Raw genomic sequence first — 12946 nt, 5'->3', positions numbered from 1 at the left:
GGAGGGAAATGTCTACTAGAAAGGATTAGAACCGTCCAACCTTGGAGCTAGTCAAGGTACATTAAAATTAACAGGTGGGAGCGCATGCGTGTGTGCGCACGTGTGTGCATGCGTGTGTGCCCATCTTTCATTCACAAATCCAACGGGTTCTGGCAGTTGGTGGGTGGCTGGGAGCGTCTCACGCTGGGAGCACAAAGCAGTTTAAATAGCTACCACTCCACATAGCCTATCTTCTGACTCTAACACGCTTCTGATTCTAGTCCCTTAAGGGACTCAAGCTCCCCTGGGGTCTGTTCCCGATCTCTACAACCAATGATACTTTAAAAATAAATTGGTAATGCCACTCCTATACCATCCTTTCTGTTGTGACCAGTGGCTGCCTCCTGCTGCTGGGGTTTGAAACACAGAGCAGGTGCAGGGAGCTGAAGACAGCTGTAAAGTTCCAACAGCCAACCAGAACCCGCAAACCCAGGAAGGAACTGAAAATTTGACAAGTTCCTGTTTTTTTATCTTGATGGCATGGGCAAGAGCTGGCTGGGGTCAATTAGTGCCGTGGGGCCAGAGGCATACCCTTGCAGGAGGATTCAGTACTCAAAAGAAAAAGCAGTTGCAGGCTTACCTAACCGACTCACATTAAGATTCAGTAACATCTTTTATATCACTAAGAAGAACTCTTATGGCCAACCCTAAGCAAAAAAGAAAGTGACTAACTAGTGGGAAACAGTTCAGCTCGTACACCCCCAAATGGACTCACTACAAAGCCATCTTACCCTCTCAAATCTTAAAATCAGCTTACTACCCTTACTTCCTGAAAACTTGTAGGATTCTTTGTGACCCACCATCTAGTAGATCTTCCAACATTCTCTCTCAAATTCCCACCTCAGAATACATTGGATTTGATCCCCGTTATTAGAACTTTCTACATTGAATCCCCTCAGACTGGAACACCCTTTCTTCTCAACTTTCCTTTGACCTGAATTGGTTGACACATGTATTCAGCTTCCTTAGAATCTTCTTTAATGCATACTTTTTCACTGGTGACAACATAAAGTACCCAGTAAGTTCCCAGCTGACCACTATATGTTAATGAAAATTGATACCAATGACAGTGTTTGAGCATTAGGAGGGAGAACCACAGTGAGAGTCATAGCCGGCTAACACTAACTCAAGTGTAGTGCCACAAACTTATAATGCCTGCACTTGGGAGTTCACAGGCTGCTTGTTCTTCAGGACATGGGCCAGTCAGAGCTACACAGAAAATTTGGGGCCAGCTTTCTATACAAAATGAGACACTCCCCCCCCTTTTTAATTGAAAAGCTGGTCACCGAAATGGCCCAGCAGGTAAAGAGCTCCCAATGTAAGCCTAAAGATCTGAGTTTGATCCCCAAGACTCACATAAAAGTGAGAGGAGAGCACCAACTCCACAGAGTTGTCCTCTGGCCACCACTACAGCACTTGCACCCACAAATATGTCCCACTCCGACATGGACATACAGATTTTGAAGAACAAGGACAAGGGGCTGGAGATCTGACTTGTCGCTCTTGCAGAAACTTGGGTTTGGTTCTAAGCACTGACAGGGTAGTTCACAACCATCTATAACTCCAGTTACAGGGGATCCAGTGCCCTGTTGTGACTCAGGGAGTGCTTACTCATACACATTATTTTTTTAAAAAAATCAAAAAAAATAAAATAAAATAAGAACAAAGTTTTAAGTAAAATGTGGGACTGCTCCTCATCCTACAGAAAGGCATATAGCCATTTATCTTCTTTTTTACTCTCTCATTGTGTGAACCAACAAGAAAGCTGAGGCCAAAAGGCAGTTTGTCTGGGAGATGACTCATGGAACCAAAATAAAGATCATGAAACAGTACGGGGACAGAAAGGCATTGAAGGTGTTACAGGGAAATGTAGACACCTGAATGAAGCTCCACGTCACCGTGGACTTGAGGGTCTGCATGGAAATGAAAGCACTTACTCAGAAGAGCGATAAAAGCCCTGCCTTCCAAGTGCCTCCCTAGCTGGCTGTCACCTCTGAAGAACTTGTTACCCTGGCAGTGGGAAGCTTGGAGAACACTGTCACAGTCACACAGTTAGAGGTGGACTAAGGGGAGGTGGCCTGGTTTACTAAGAGTTTTTCAAAAGATCTCTATGCCCATTCACCACAACACAAATATCCCCAGAATGAGAAATGCCAAACCAGCCAGACCATGGTGGTGTACACCTTTAATAGTAGCACTTGGGAGGCAGAGGCAGGCAGATCTTTGTTGAGTTCAAGGCCAGCCAGGGTTTATAGAATGAGTTCCAAGAGAAACCCAGTCTCAAAGAAGTAGAGGAGGAAGAGGAGGAGGAAGAGGAGAAAGAAGAGGAAGAGGAGGAAGAGGGGGAGGAAGAGGAAGAAGAGGAGGAGGAGGAAGAAGAGGAAGAGGAGGAGGAGAGGAGGGAGAGGAGGAGGAAGAGGAGGAAGGGGAGGAAGAGGATGAAGAGGAGGAAGAAGAGGAGGAAGGGGAGGAAGAGGAGGAAGGGGAAGAGGAGGAAGAGGAGGAAGAGGAAGAGGGGAGGAAGAGGGGGAGGAAGAGGAAGAGGAGGAAGAGGAGGAAGGGGAAGAAGAGGAGGAGAAAGGAAGGAAGGAAGGAAGGACAAATGAGAAAAGACAAGAAAAATGCCAAATCAGCTTCACTTCCTCCTTCAGAGAAATGAAAGCTTGGGGGAAAATCCACTGAGGAGACCTACACAGGTCAGGGGTGACTAGGCCATCATTGACTGACAGCTGTCCTCAAAGGATGCTGCCTGATGATGCACACTCCTACTTGTATTACATTCCTCCCTATATGCTGTATGACAATGGTGCCCCTAGAGTTACACCATGAAGCAACACAGCCTTGCTCAGAGGAGCTAGTCTCTAAATAAATATCTAAAAAGGACAGGGATGGGTGAAATAGTGCGTTAGAAAAATATAAATCAGTAGTTCTGTGTGCAGGCTATCCTGTCCTCCAGAGACATTTCTAGTTGTCACAGTTGCCACGGAAATCTCACAGGAGACACCAAGATGCTATAAAATACCGACAAGTACTAGGTAGCATGTTCACTAGCAAAGAACTGTACAAATACCAAGTAGGCTAGAGTCACCTGGGCACTGATAAGACATTTATGTGCATACTATTTATACATTTATGACTATTGAAAGCCAAAGCTTACATGCCAGCAATACAAAGTGTCGCATTAGTACCACCAAACCCGAAGGAATTGGTGAGTCCAATACATCGACCCTCGGTTTTCCATTCCTGTGCCTCCAGTGGAACATAATTGAGATCAAATTCTGCCTCTGTACAATCCAGGTTTAAAGTTGGCGGTAGTTTGTGATGGTAACAAGCCAGTGCAGTGAAAGCTGCCTCGACTGCCCCTGCAGCTCCCAGAAGATGCCCCGTGGCTCCCTTTGTGGAGGATATGGCGAGGGCACGAGCATGGTCCCTAAAGAGCCTCTTGATGGCTCTGTTCTCAGCAGCGTCACCCAGTGGTGTGGAGGTGGCATGTGCGTTGACATAGGATATCTGATCAGGTGATACGCCTGCATCTTTTACAGCAGCAGCCATGCATCTGGCAAGAGAAGAAAAGTATCGCATGATCGTTAATCACAGGAGATGTTCACCTGAGTAGCTTGTGTAAAATAAGGTTTCCAGGTACACTGGGTGGGCCCATCCTGAGTGTCATAGCAGAGACCCTACTAGCCGTAAAGCTAAAGGTAGCTAGCTAGTATTTGTCCCATTATAGGAAAGCTTGCTAAACGTCTGGCTGATTCAATTGGATAAAATAAAGTTTAAGCTTGGATGGTAACATATAACCAAGGACTTTTTCCCAAAGTGTGGTCTTTAGACTGGATAGACTGGAGCTAGTTAGACATGTCGACTCTTTTTTTTTTTTTTTGGTTCTTTTTTTCGGAGCTGGGGATCAAACCCAGGGCCTTGCGCTTCCTAGGTAAGCGCTCTACCACTGAGCTAAATCCCCAGCCCCACATGTCGACTCTTAAGTGTCAACGTAGACCGCAGTCAGAACTGGCATGCCAGCAAGACCCCTGGGTGATTCGCGACCTGCAGATGCTGCTTTGAAAAGAACAGAATCCACCCAGACACAGCTAGCAGGTCTGCCTCCATTCTCCAGGCCTGACGTTCAGAGGGGGGCGGAGGAAGGGAGCGCACTCATGACTACCAAACAGAAGGTGGGGCATAGGAAGCTAGCAAAGACACAACTCTATTGGTTCTAACTAAAGTCCATTCAATTTTTGTCTAAAGATCTTCAAATGTTTTCAACAATTTCAAGCAAATAATTTAAAAAAAACAAACAAAAAACTTTGCTCTAAGGATATATACTATACACCAAGACTAGGTAATTTATTTTTTAATTTGAAGTTCCAATGGTACCTTAATACAGTATCCTAAGAGGAAAAACTATTTTGAACAGAAAGACCAGTTTTTACCTTAAAGCACCTTCTCCTTCAGGATCGGGGGCAGTTATGTGACCAGCATCACCTGAGAGTCCATAACCCAAAACTTCTGCGTAGATCCGGGCTCCTCTCTGAACAGCATGTTCATGTTCTTCTAGCACCAGTACAGCAGCTCCCTCACCCATGACAAAACCATCTCTTTCTGGATGAAATGGTCGGCAGGCCAGCTTAGGATCTGGGTTCGTGCTTAGAGCCCGGGCTCTGGAAAACCCAGCGAGAGATAACGGACTAATACAAGAGTCTGTGCCTCCAGCCACCATCACATCTGCGTCACCATGGGCTATAAGTCTAAAAGAGTCTCCCACAGCATGTGCACCCGTGGTACAGGCTGTAGACACTGAATGATTGGGGCCTTTGAGTTTGTAGCGAATGCTGACCTGGCCTGCAGCCATATTGATCAGAATCTTAGGGACAAAGAATGGGCTTACTTTACTATAACCTTTGGTTTGAAACATTAAAGCAGTTTCAGAAACAACTTCCAGAGGAACCATGCCCATGCCAATGGCAACGCCAGTAGCCACCTGATCTGCTTCTAGTTTTGGATACCAGCCGGAGTCTTTCAGGGCCAACTCTGCTGCTCCGACCGCCATGATGGTGGGAGAGGACATGGACTTGGCATCTGATTTGGACACAAAGTTTTGTTCATTAAACTGACCTTTATCTGAACCTCTTGGTACAAAAGCAGCTACACTGCAAGGAATACTCTTGTACTCATCACCAACTACAGAAACAATTCCACTTTCTCCTCGGAGAAGCCGATCCCAAACTAGTTGAGTTCCAACGCCAAGTGGTGTCACTAGTCCAATGCCTGTGATGACAACTCGCCTGCGCGACCCGGCTGCTGGCACACTTCCAGAAAACTTGTGCTTGCTTATTAACCAACAATATGATGCTGGATACAGATGGGCTTTTAGAAAATGTTGCAAGCACTTTGACAACATGGTTGAAATTCAGAAGATCAGAAACACATTCCTGGAACAGATCACAAGAGACAGCAACTTTTGTTTAAACAATCGAAGGATCTTACATACACACCCTAGGTGTGCTTGAGGTCATGTGCTAAAAGCCACAGAAAAATGCAACACTCGCTTGGACTTAACTTTTATTTGTAATCTATGAGGTCCCTCAGACTGTCAACTGACAGCAAGTTCGCTGGATTTCACAAAGCCACCCCACCCTGCAGGGGGCATCCTTCTTCAGGCTCACGGAGGATTACTGTAGAGCGTCGGTTGTGTCTATGTGGCATTGCTAAAGTCAGTGCACAAAGGCCGCCTCGGCCCCATTCTTTGAAGAGCATTTTATCTACTTCCGTGTAGGGCAGCTAGCTTTTCCGGCGCCCTCCGCCACAGCACAGCACCGCGGTGTTAGGAAAGCCGGACATTATTTCCCGAGCTCAGTGTTAGGAGTTCTCAGGGCTCCACGGCCACGTCACGCCCTCCACCCCTACCCCGAAACCCGGGTGCGAAACGCAGCAACTACCTGAAACAAGCCTTTGCGGGCGCTCACCGAGTGCGCATGCGCACGCTGGTCTGCTGCGCAGCGTTTCTTCCGCCCGGAGACTGGCTTCTGGCGTCGGAGGTCAGACCCGCGGAGAAGGACTTCCGCCGGGTTCCGGGGCTGGGAGTCCGCTGTTCTGGCTCCAGAACCTGTTTCGGTTGCTTGGGAAACCTCACCTTAGCACACAGCGATAATGCCCAGATATTCCGGTGTCGCCAGATAAGGGAAGCTATCATTTCCCCAGCACATTCCGAGGAGGACACAGAGCGGTAGCCTGGAACCCAGGCTTCCCTGGTATCTCTGTAGAAAGTATTCATAGAACTCTTCAGAATGCTACTCCCCCTGAAACAAGAGGTCGTTTGGGAAAACATCTAAATGCCACGCAAACTATGAAAACAATACTACGGCTGAATATGTCGAAATGTGCAGAGACGTTGAGAATTTGTTAGGAGACGTTGATTACAAAACAGAATAGATCGTCCACTTTAAAGGTTTGCAAAGAAATCAGATAATGGTAGAGCCTGCTATTTCAGCACTTGGTGGCGGGGATGGGGGGTGGAGTGGGGGTGGGGTTAGAGGATCAGGAACTCAGTCCTCAGCTGTGTAGTGTGTGTAAAGCCAGTCTGGCTTACCAACCTTAAGACTTTGTCTTTAAAACAAAACAAAAGAAAACCTAAAGTCTGTAGTGATCTGCAGTGGTTATGGTGTCTCCTTCATTTCCATTTTTCCTTACTCTTATTTACCATAGCAAATGATGTTAACAACTACTTCTGTAAAAATAAAACTTTTAATGGCTGACCCATGACAGGAAGTGAACGGAATATGCCCAGTATCTGAAGTGGAAATTTCTGAGCTTACAAAAAGTTTAACTTACTTGCTCAGAGATAAATATAACTGAATCTGTAGTGGGTAAGCAGAATAAGGAGCAACACAGCGAGGGACTGTTTATTAACTGTTCAAGTCTGTCCCGCGTGCGAGCTTTACTTTCTTCAGATAAAGGATTGACTGTTCGAGCTCCACCTGAACCTTGTAGTAATGCTAATATATTTTCTCGTGGGTGATACCTCTTGAGGTTGTTACCATACATGCTAGCTTTCCAACTGTAGAAAAAAGGATCTGAGGTCGGTTTAGTCTTGGATAGGATTTATTTGGAAGCCTACTTTGTCTAAAATGTCTAGGAAAAGCCAACTTGCTCCTGATCCAGTGGCTCTCCACTTGCTTAGTATGCTCTCCCCGAAGTGAAAATACCTTTTGGCCATTTGCATGTTTTACTGCTCCCATTGCAGGCAGCCTCGGATCTCAAAAGGTTGCTGGGGCATGTAGACTGTGGAAGGGTAGCTGAAAGAGGAACTCTATCTATGCAGCCATGGAGAAGTCACGCCATCATCCATGCTGCCGTGAAACTTTTTGGTGGTGGAGATGCCGTGGGGTCTCCCACAGTCCTGTGAGCAACCCATGCTCTGAGGGTGAGCTGTACAAACTTAGAGGTAAGTCGCACTTTGGGAATTTTGCTTTGATTTATTGTTGGTGCTTTATAAAGAGGCTGGGTGTTTGTTTACATCTTCCCAGGGGAAGAATTCTCGAAACAATGCACACACATAACAAAGTGGTATGACAAGGCTGTGGCTTACATTTCTATTTCTCTCTTTGATCATTTTGCTTCCGTCTGGAAAGGGGTAAGCAGTTTATAACATCATAACAGCTGCATGTGAACTACTACCATATTGTTTGCTAACATGTCACCATGTATTCATGAACAAAAGTCTTCAGCTTGGTTCTGTTTATCATAGCCTCCTCTTAGAATTTCTCTGGATCAACACTTTATTTCCAAATCCAGTTCTCAATTAAATAAAGTTCCTATCCAACAAGTTGAACTTGTTTGTAATATTATTGTAACCAAAGGAGACTGAGGTCAAGTGCTATCTCATTAAGTCAGGAAATTATTCAAAGAAGGGAACCTAGGCTTCAGTCTGTGAGCTGAGTAAATACAAGTGAAGTAACTGGGGGGAAGCAGGCATTTCAACAGGCAAGAGTCCAATACAGACAAAACACCAGGCCGCTGTGGCCAGGGCTAAATTTGAGAAGTTTGACTGAGTAGATAAAGACACCTGCCACTAACCTTTATAGCTTGATAATCTGAATTCCATTTCTCCAGCGCGCTTGCTCTCTCTCTCTCTGTGTGTGCGTGCGTGCGTGCGTGCGTGCGTGCGTGCGTGCGTGCGTGCTTGCTTGCTTGTTTCTGTGTTTTGCTTGGTTTGGGTTTGTTGTTGTTGTTTGATTTGGTTTTGATTTTTCAAGACAGGGTTTTACAGCCCTGGCTGTCCTAGAATTCACTCTGTAGTCCAGGCTGGCCTCAATCTCACAGAGCTCCATCTGCCGCTGCCTCCTGAGGGATGGGATTAAAGGTGTACATCACCACGGCTCAGCCATTGGTGGATAGGGCTCACGACCATTTTCAGAACTCTTAACAGTGGAAGAAAAAAGCCAACTCCCAGAAATTGTCCTCTGATCTCCAAATACCATGGAAGAGGAATGTGTATGCATGTGCTACACACACACACATACACACACACACACACACACACAAACACACACACTTAAAAATAAAAATGAGGGGTAGGAGAAATGGCTCAGAGGCAAAGGCCTTATATTTCCAGAGGGCCAAGTGTCTACAACTGGGACAGTAGGTCAGCAGGCAGCAAGCATGGTGGCTAGAGGAGGAAGCTGAAAGCTCACATCCTTTATCACAAATGTGGAGCCAAGAGAGCAAACATAAAGTTGTTTTCTCAACTACTTTCAGTGACGTACTTCTTCTAGCATGGCTGTACCACCTAAATGTCCCCAAACTAGGCCACTGACTAGAGCCTGTTGGGAACATTGTTCATTCAAACCACCACACCCAACTCCCTGGTCTTCATAGACTCCTGGCCATATAATGCAAAATGCATTTAGTGAAACTTTAAAAGTCCCTGTAGTCTTTCACAGTCTTAACACTGCTTAAAAGTCCAGAGTCTCTTCTAAGATGTGAAGCATCTCAGAATGCAACCTTCTGTAAAATCATAAGGCAAATTACATATTTCCAATATATGACACACATTACCATCCCAAAAGGCCCAAGTGGGGCATAATAAGAACATACTGGACCAAACCATGACCATTACCTAGCAGAACAAAACACCAAACCCTGTCTTCGGTTAAGGGCTCCAACCCTCTAGCTTTCCTGCCTGTTGCCTACATCTCTCTCTTGGGCTGGTCCCACTCTCTCTATTCAATCCTTGGCAGATTTCTCATAGCATTGATATCGTCAACATCTTGTGATCTCCACTGGAACCCAAGCTTCCCTTTCACAGCTCCACACCACAGTCTGCCACAACTCTTACTCTCTCAGGATCTTCATGCAGAGAATTCCCTACCACAGGTTATCTGGCCTCAGAGGCTCTCACAAGCCACAGAGGTAGGATCTGTAACCCTCATTCTTGTATCCTACAAGTCAAAAGCTGGCATTGTGGGAACAACACAGCCGAGTGTGGCTGCCAGCCAGGGATGGGGTCGCTTGAATCACATTAGCAACAGTACTTTTTTTTCAGTTACTCTCTGGGATCAGAAAATGCTTTAGGCTGTCTTATAAGCTATACATTTTGCTGGGGGAGATATTGCCTAGAGAGTACCCTTTTCTTTTATTCCAGTGCAAATTTCTCAACTGGGTGAAACTTCCTCTCTCCAGCACATGCTTTGGCTGTAATGTTAAGCTCCCCAGAGCTCCTTTGCTCTACAAACAGAACAATTTATCTTGTTTTCTAGCCCAAGTCTTCCAAAATCCTTGCATAATACCCTCCCCTGACCAAAAAACGCCCCACATGGTCAAATTCACCACAGCAGTATCCCACTCTCTCAGTATTAGTTTCTGTGGATATTAAGCTTTTCTACTGTTGTGATAAAACACCACAACCAAGGCGACTTATAAAACAATGTAGTTTGGTTTATGGCTCCAAAGGTTAGAGTCAAGGGTGGTGGCATGCCAGCAGGCCCAGCAGCCAGAGCAGGAAGTTGAACACTCACATCCTTGACCACAAGCACAAGCAGAGGGAGTGACCTAGAAGTAAGGCAGGAGCACACATAGCAAACCCTGACTTCCGTGCTGCACTTCTTCCAACCAAGTTGCACCCCCTGGCCTGCCTCTACCTTTTACTGGGATCACAAGCAAACAGCTGGGAACATAGCACTCGGAGCTGGGCCAAAAACCTAAGTGTAACTTTGTTATGAGCCACAAAAAGAAATTGCTAGTTAGCCAATGAAAAGTTTAAACGAAAGTTAATAGCAGTCTCTTTGTTAAACATAATAGTCTCTTTTTAAGAATGATGCTTTCACAGTCTCATAGATATATAATAGTCTTTGGCCACAGTCCGTCCATTATCTCTCTTCCGTCACCTTTACTGCCCCCCTCCCGTTTTAATCCCCTTTTCCTTCATCTCCCTCCAACTTTCATGTCTTTTGATAGTGGTGGTAGTGGTAGAGGGGTGTGTGTGTGTGTGTGTGTGTGTGTGTGTGTGTGTGTGTGTGTATTTTGTATGTTGACAGGGTCTGGTGAAGCCCAGGCTGGCCTCAACCTCACTACTAAACCAAAGTTAACCTTGAACTTTTGATTCTCCTGCCTCTACCTTCCAAGTTTTGGGATTTGCCAACATGCCGAGCTGAAAACAACATTCTTGAAGTTGGTCCACAAACCTAAATGCTAGCATTTAGCATTTAGGTATATCTGACAGATGAATATTCAGAAGTTCTAGAAAAGTCTCAAAAGAAATTGCCCAGAAACATTAAAAAGCAACAGATAATAAAGTGCCAAAGGAGGTTACATAAGTAAATATCTTTAAAATACAAAGCCCAGAAATAGCTGCTAGCTAAGTCTAGTGGTTCCTACATGTAATTCCAGCTATTTAAGGAGAGTGGAATATGGAAGACTCCAGGTCTGACTAAAAATCAAGGTCAAGTGTACCCTTAGTGACATTTCGACATTAAAAAATAATAATAAAGCCAGTGGTAGTGGACAAGCCTTTAATCCCAGTACTCAGGAGGCAGAGGTCAGGCAGATCTGAGTTCAAGGCCAGCCTGCTCTGCAGCTTGAGTTCTAGTTTAACCAGAGCTATGCAGAAAAAAACCCTGTCTTGAAGAAGAAAAAGAAGCAATGAAGGCTGGGTATATAGCTGAGCGCTGGAGCCAATTCCCAGGGTTGATGCCGGCGACATCAGTGTGGTGAAGCATGGCAGGACTAAAGAGGTGATTCACTTTCGAAGATAAATTAAGGAAATTGGTAAGCGATACGCCTGTATGAGTCAAAAGATACAATGTATATATAAACTTTATTCTCGTTCATTTTATTCTATTCTTGTATATGGCTTTTGCGCCGGTGACATGATAAACTGAGTCCCCAACCCACTGATTAAAAAATGCTCCATACAGCAGAATCATACCTTGTGAGAAACGACCGAGGTGACGTTCATCAACAGATTTCAGAAAATACATGAATCAGAAGCCTAGCAGAGTTCTGAACTATGCTTTTGTTTCTGAAGCCAAACACCAGTCATCAAAGATTTTGAGGCAGGACTGCAGCGAATTCAGGACTGTGAGCCCAGTCTAGGCCACAGTCCATGATCGCTCCCCCTTCCCCATAACCCCTCCCTCCCCAAAAAAGACAAAACAAACTTGCTCTTTCTTCTGGACTCTTTTCTTCCACAAACGACATTTATCTACCGCAAAAAGAAGGCTGTACAATTATCCGTGGGCCTCTACCCAACACTAGCTGTCACCATAGCCCTCTCCTCCACTGGCAGGCCCGCTGTGAGCCAACGTTCACAACCCGCCTCTCGGTGGCTCGCCCCGCCCCTAACCCCGCCCCTAACCCTCCCGGAACGCCCCGCCCCTCGGCGTCTCTCCCCGCCCCCTGGCCTCAGGCCTCTGCGGAGGCCTAGGCGCTCCTCAGCGCCTGCTCAGTGCGGGCCGCGGAGCGCGAGGTGGCGAAGGCCGCGGCTCAGCCATGGCGTCGGCCACACTGGGCAGCTCGTCGAGCTCTGCGTCTCCGGCCGTGGCCGAGTTATGCCAGAACACCCCGGAGACCTTTCTGGAGGCCTCCAAGCTGCTGCTCACCTACGCCGACAACATCCTGAGGTGCAGCCGGGGCCCTGGAGCCTGAGGGCCGCAGGCGGGCGGGGCCGCCGACACTCGGGCCTGAGGCGGGGCGGGCTGGGCGACGAGGGCGCTCGCTGGGGCTGTCATTGCCTCTGACAGCTGTGGTGTCCCATCTCGCTGAAGGATCCAGGCGCTGTGACTCAGCCCGAGCACCCGTTAAATGTTCACTTCGAGTTTGGTGGTTGACACATTTGTAGTTCTAAGTTACGAACTTTGGGTTGATTACTGGGTTTTTACTTCGTTCGACCTGACGCCTTAAGCAAGAGTTTTGAAGGAAACCACTCTGGAGAAGCACCTCACAAGGGCTGCAGTTGGAAGTTTGGGTCGGCACCTTCCCACAGCCCTTTAGGTCAAATGGAGCTAGTTTGGGGAAGGTGCACAGGAGGGGACGCTAATTCAGTTAAGCCCCTGGGCGCTGGCCCTTACAAATACACTGACCCGAAGTCTGGAGGAACTCTTAGCTTCAAGGCTGTACACTTCATGTGGCCCAGCTTTAGAGAATTAGTTGGGAACGATATGTTTGAGACATTGAGGTAGGTGTTTGAGGTGTTGTCCTTTACCCCAGGCTGGCATGGAACTTGCTCTGTAGCCCGGAACTCATGCCAGTCTCGTCTCAGCCTACCCCGGAAGCTGAGATTACAGGTGTGCGCCACCACAACCATAACTGTTCACTTAGGTGACACTGGTGAGATTTAAAATAAATTGAAGCGAGGACATAATGTGACTCTGTGCCAGGTGTTATGCAGCATTGGGCCTGCTCACAGCTA

At 46.6% G+C, this 12946-nt stretch overlaps 2 protein-coding genes and 1 long non-coding RNA gene across 10 annotated transcripts in view; 2 read left to right on the top strand and 1 right to left on the bottom strand.

Annotated features, from left to right (window-relative positions):
* Positions 1–2211: 2211 nt before the first annotated feature.
* Positions 2212–5694, bottom strand: Oxsm (3-oxoacyl-ACP synthase, mitochondrial). Its single transcript, NM_001100508.1, is given in 2 exon segments — positions 2212–3595; positions 4473–5694. Coding segments are annotated over 2 exon segments (1371 nt in total). The 5' UTR covers positions 5441–5694; the 3' UTR covers positions 2212–3192.
* Positions 5695–6089: 395 nt separating this feature from the next.
* LOC148000822 (uncharacterized) lies at positions 6090–7870 on the top strand. Its single transcript, XR_015638659.1, has 3 exons — positions 6090–6487; positions 7283–7483; positions 7671–7870. It is a non-coding gene; the product is annotated as an uncharacterized LOC148000822 (long non-coding RNA).
* Positions 7871–11982: 4112 nt separating this feature from the next.
* The window catches only part of Ngly1 (N-glycanase 1), a 50865-nt gene continuing 49901 nt past the window's right edge, over positions 11983–12946 (top strand). For 6 of the 8 annotated variants that reach the window (XM_087586005.1, XM_087586001.1, XM_087586000.1 and 3 more), the window contains exon 1: positions 11983–12158. In XM_087586005.1, coding sequence (XP_087442131.1) covers positions 12087–12158 — 72 coding nt within the window. In that variant the 5' untranslated portion in view covers positions 11983–12086. 8 annotated transcript variants of the gene reach the window in all.

The sequence above is a fragment of the Rattus norvegicus genome, chromosome 15 (genome assembly GCF_021556685.1).
Source record: "Rattus norvegicus strain SHRSP/BbbUtx chromosome 15, alternate assembly SHRSP_T2T, whole genome shotgun sequence".
NCBI classification, from domain to species: Eukaryota; Metazoa; Chordata; class Mammalia; order Rodentia; family Muridae; genus Rattus; species Rattus norvegicus.
This window is presented reverse-complemented; position numbering and strand designations above follow the sequence as displayed.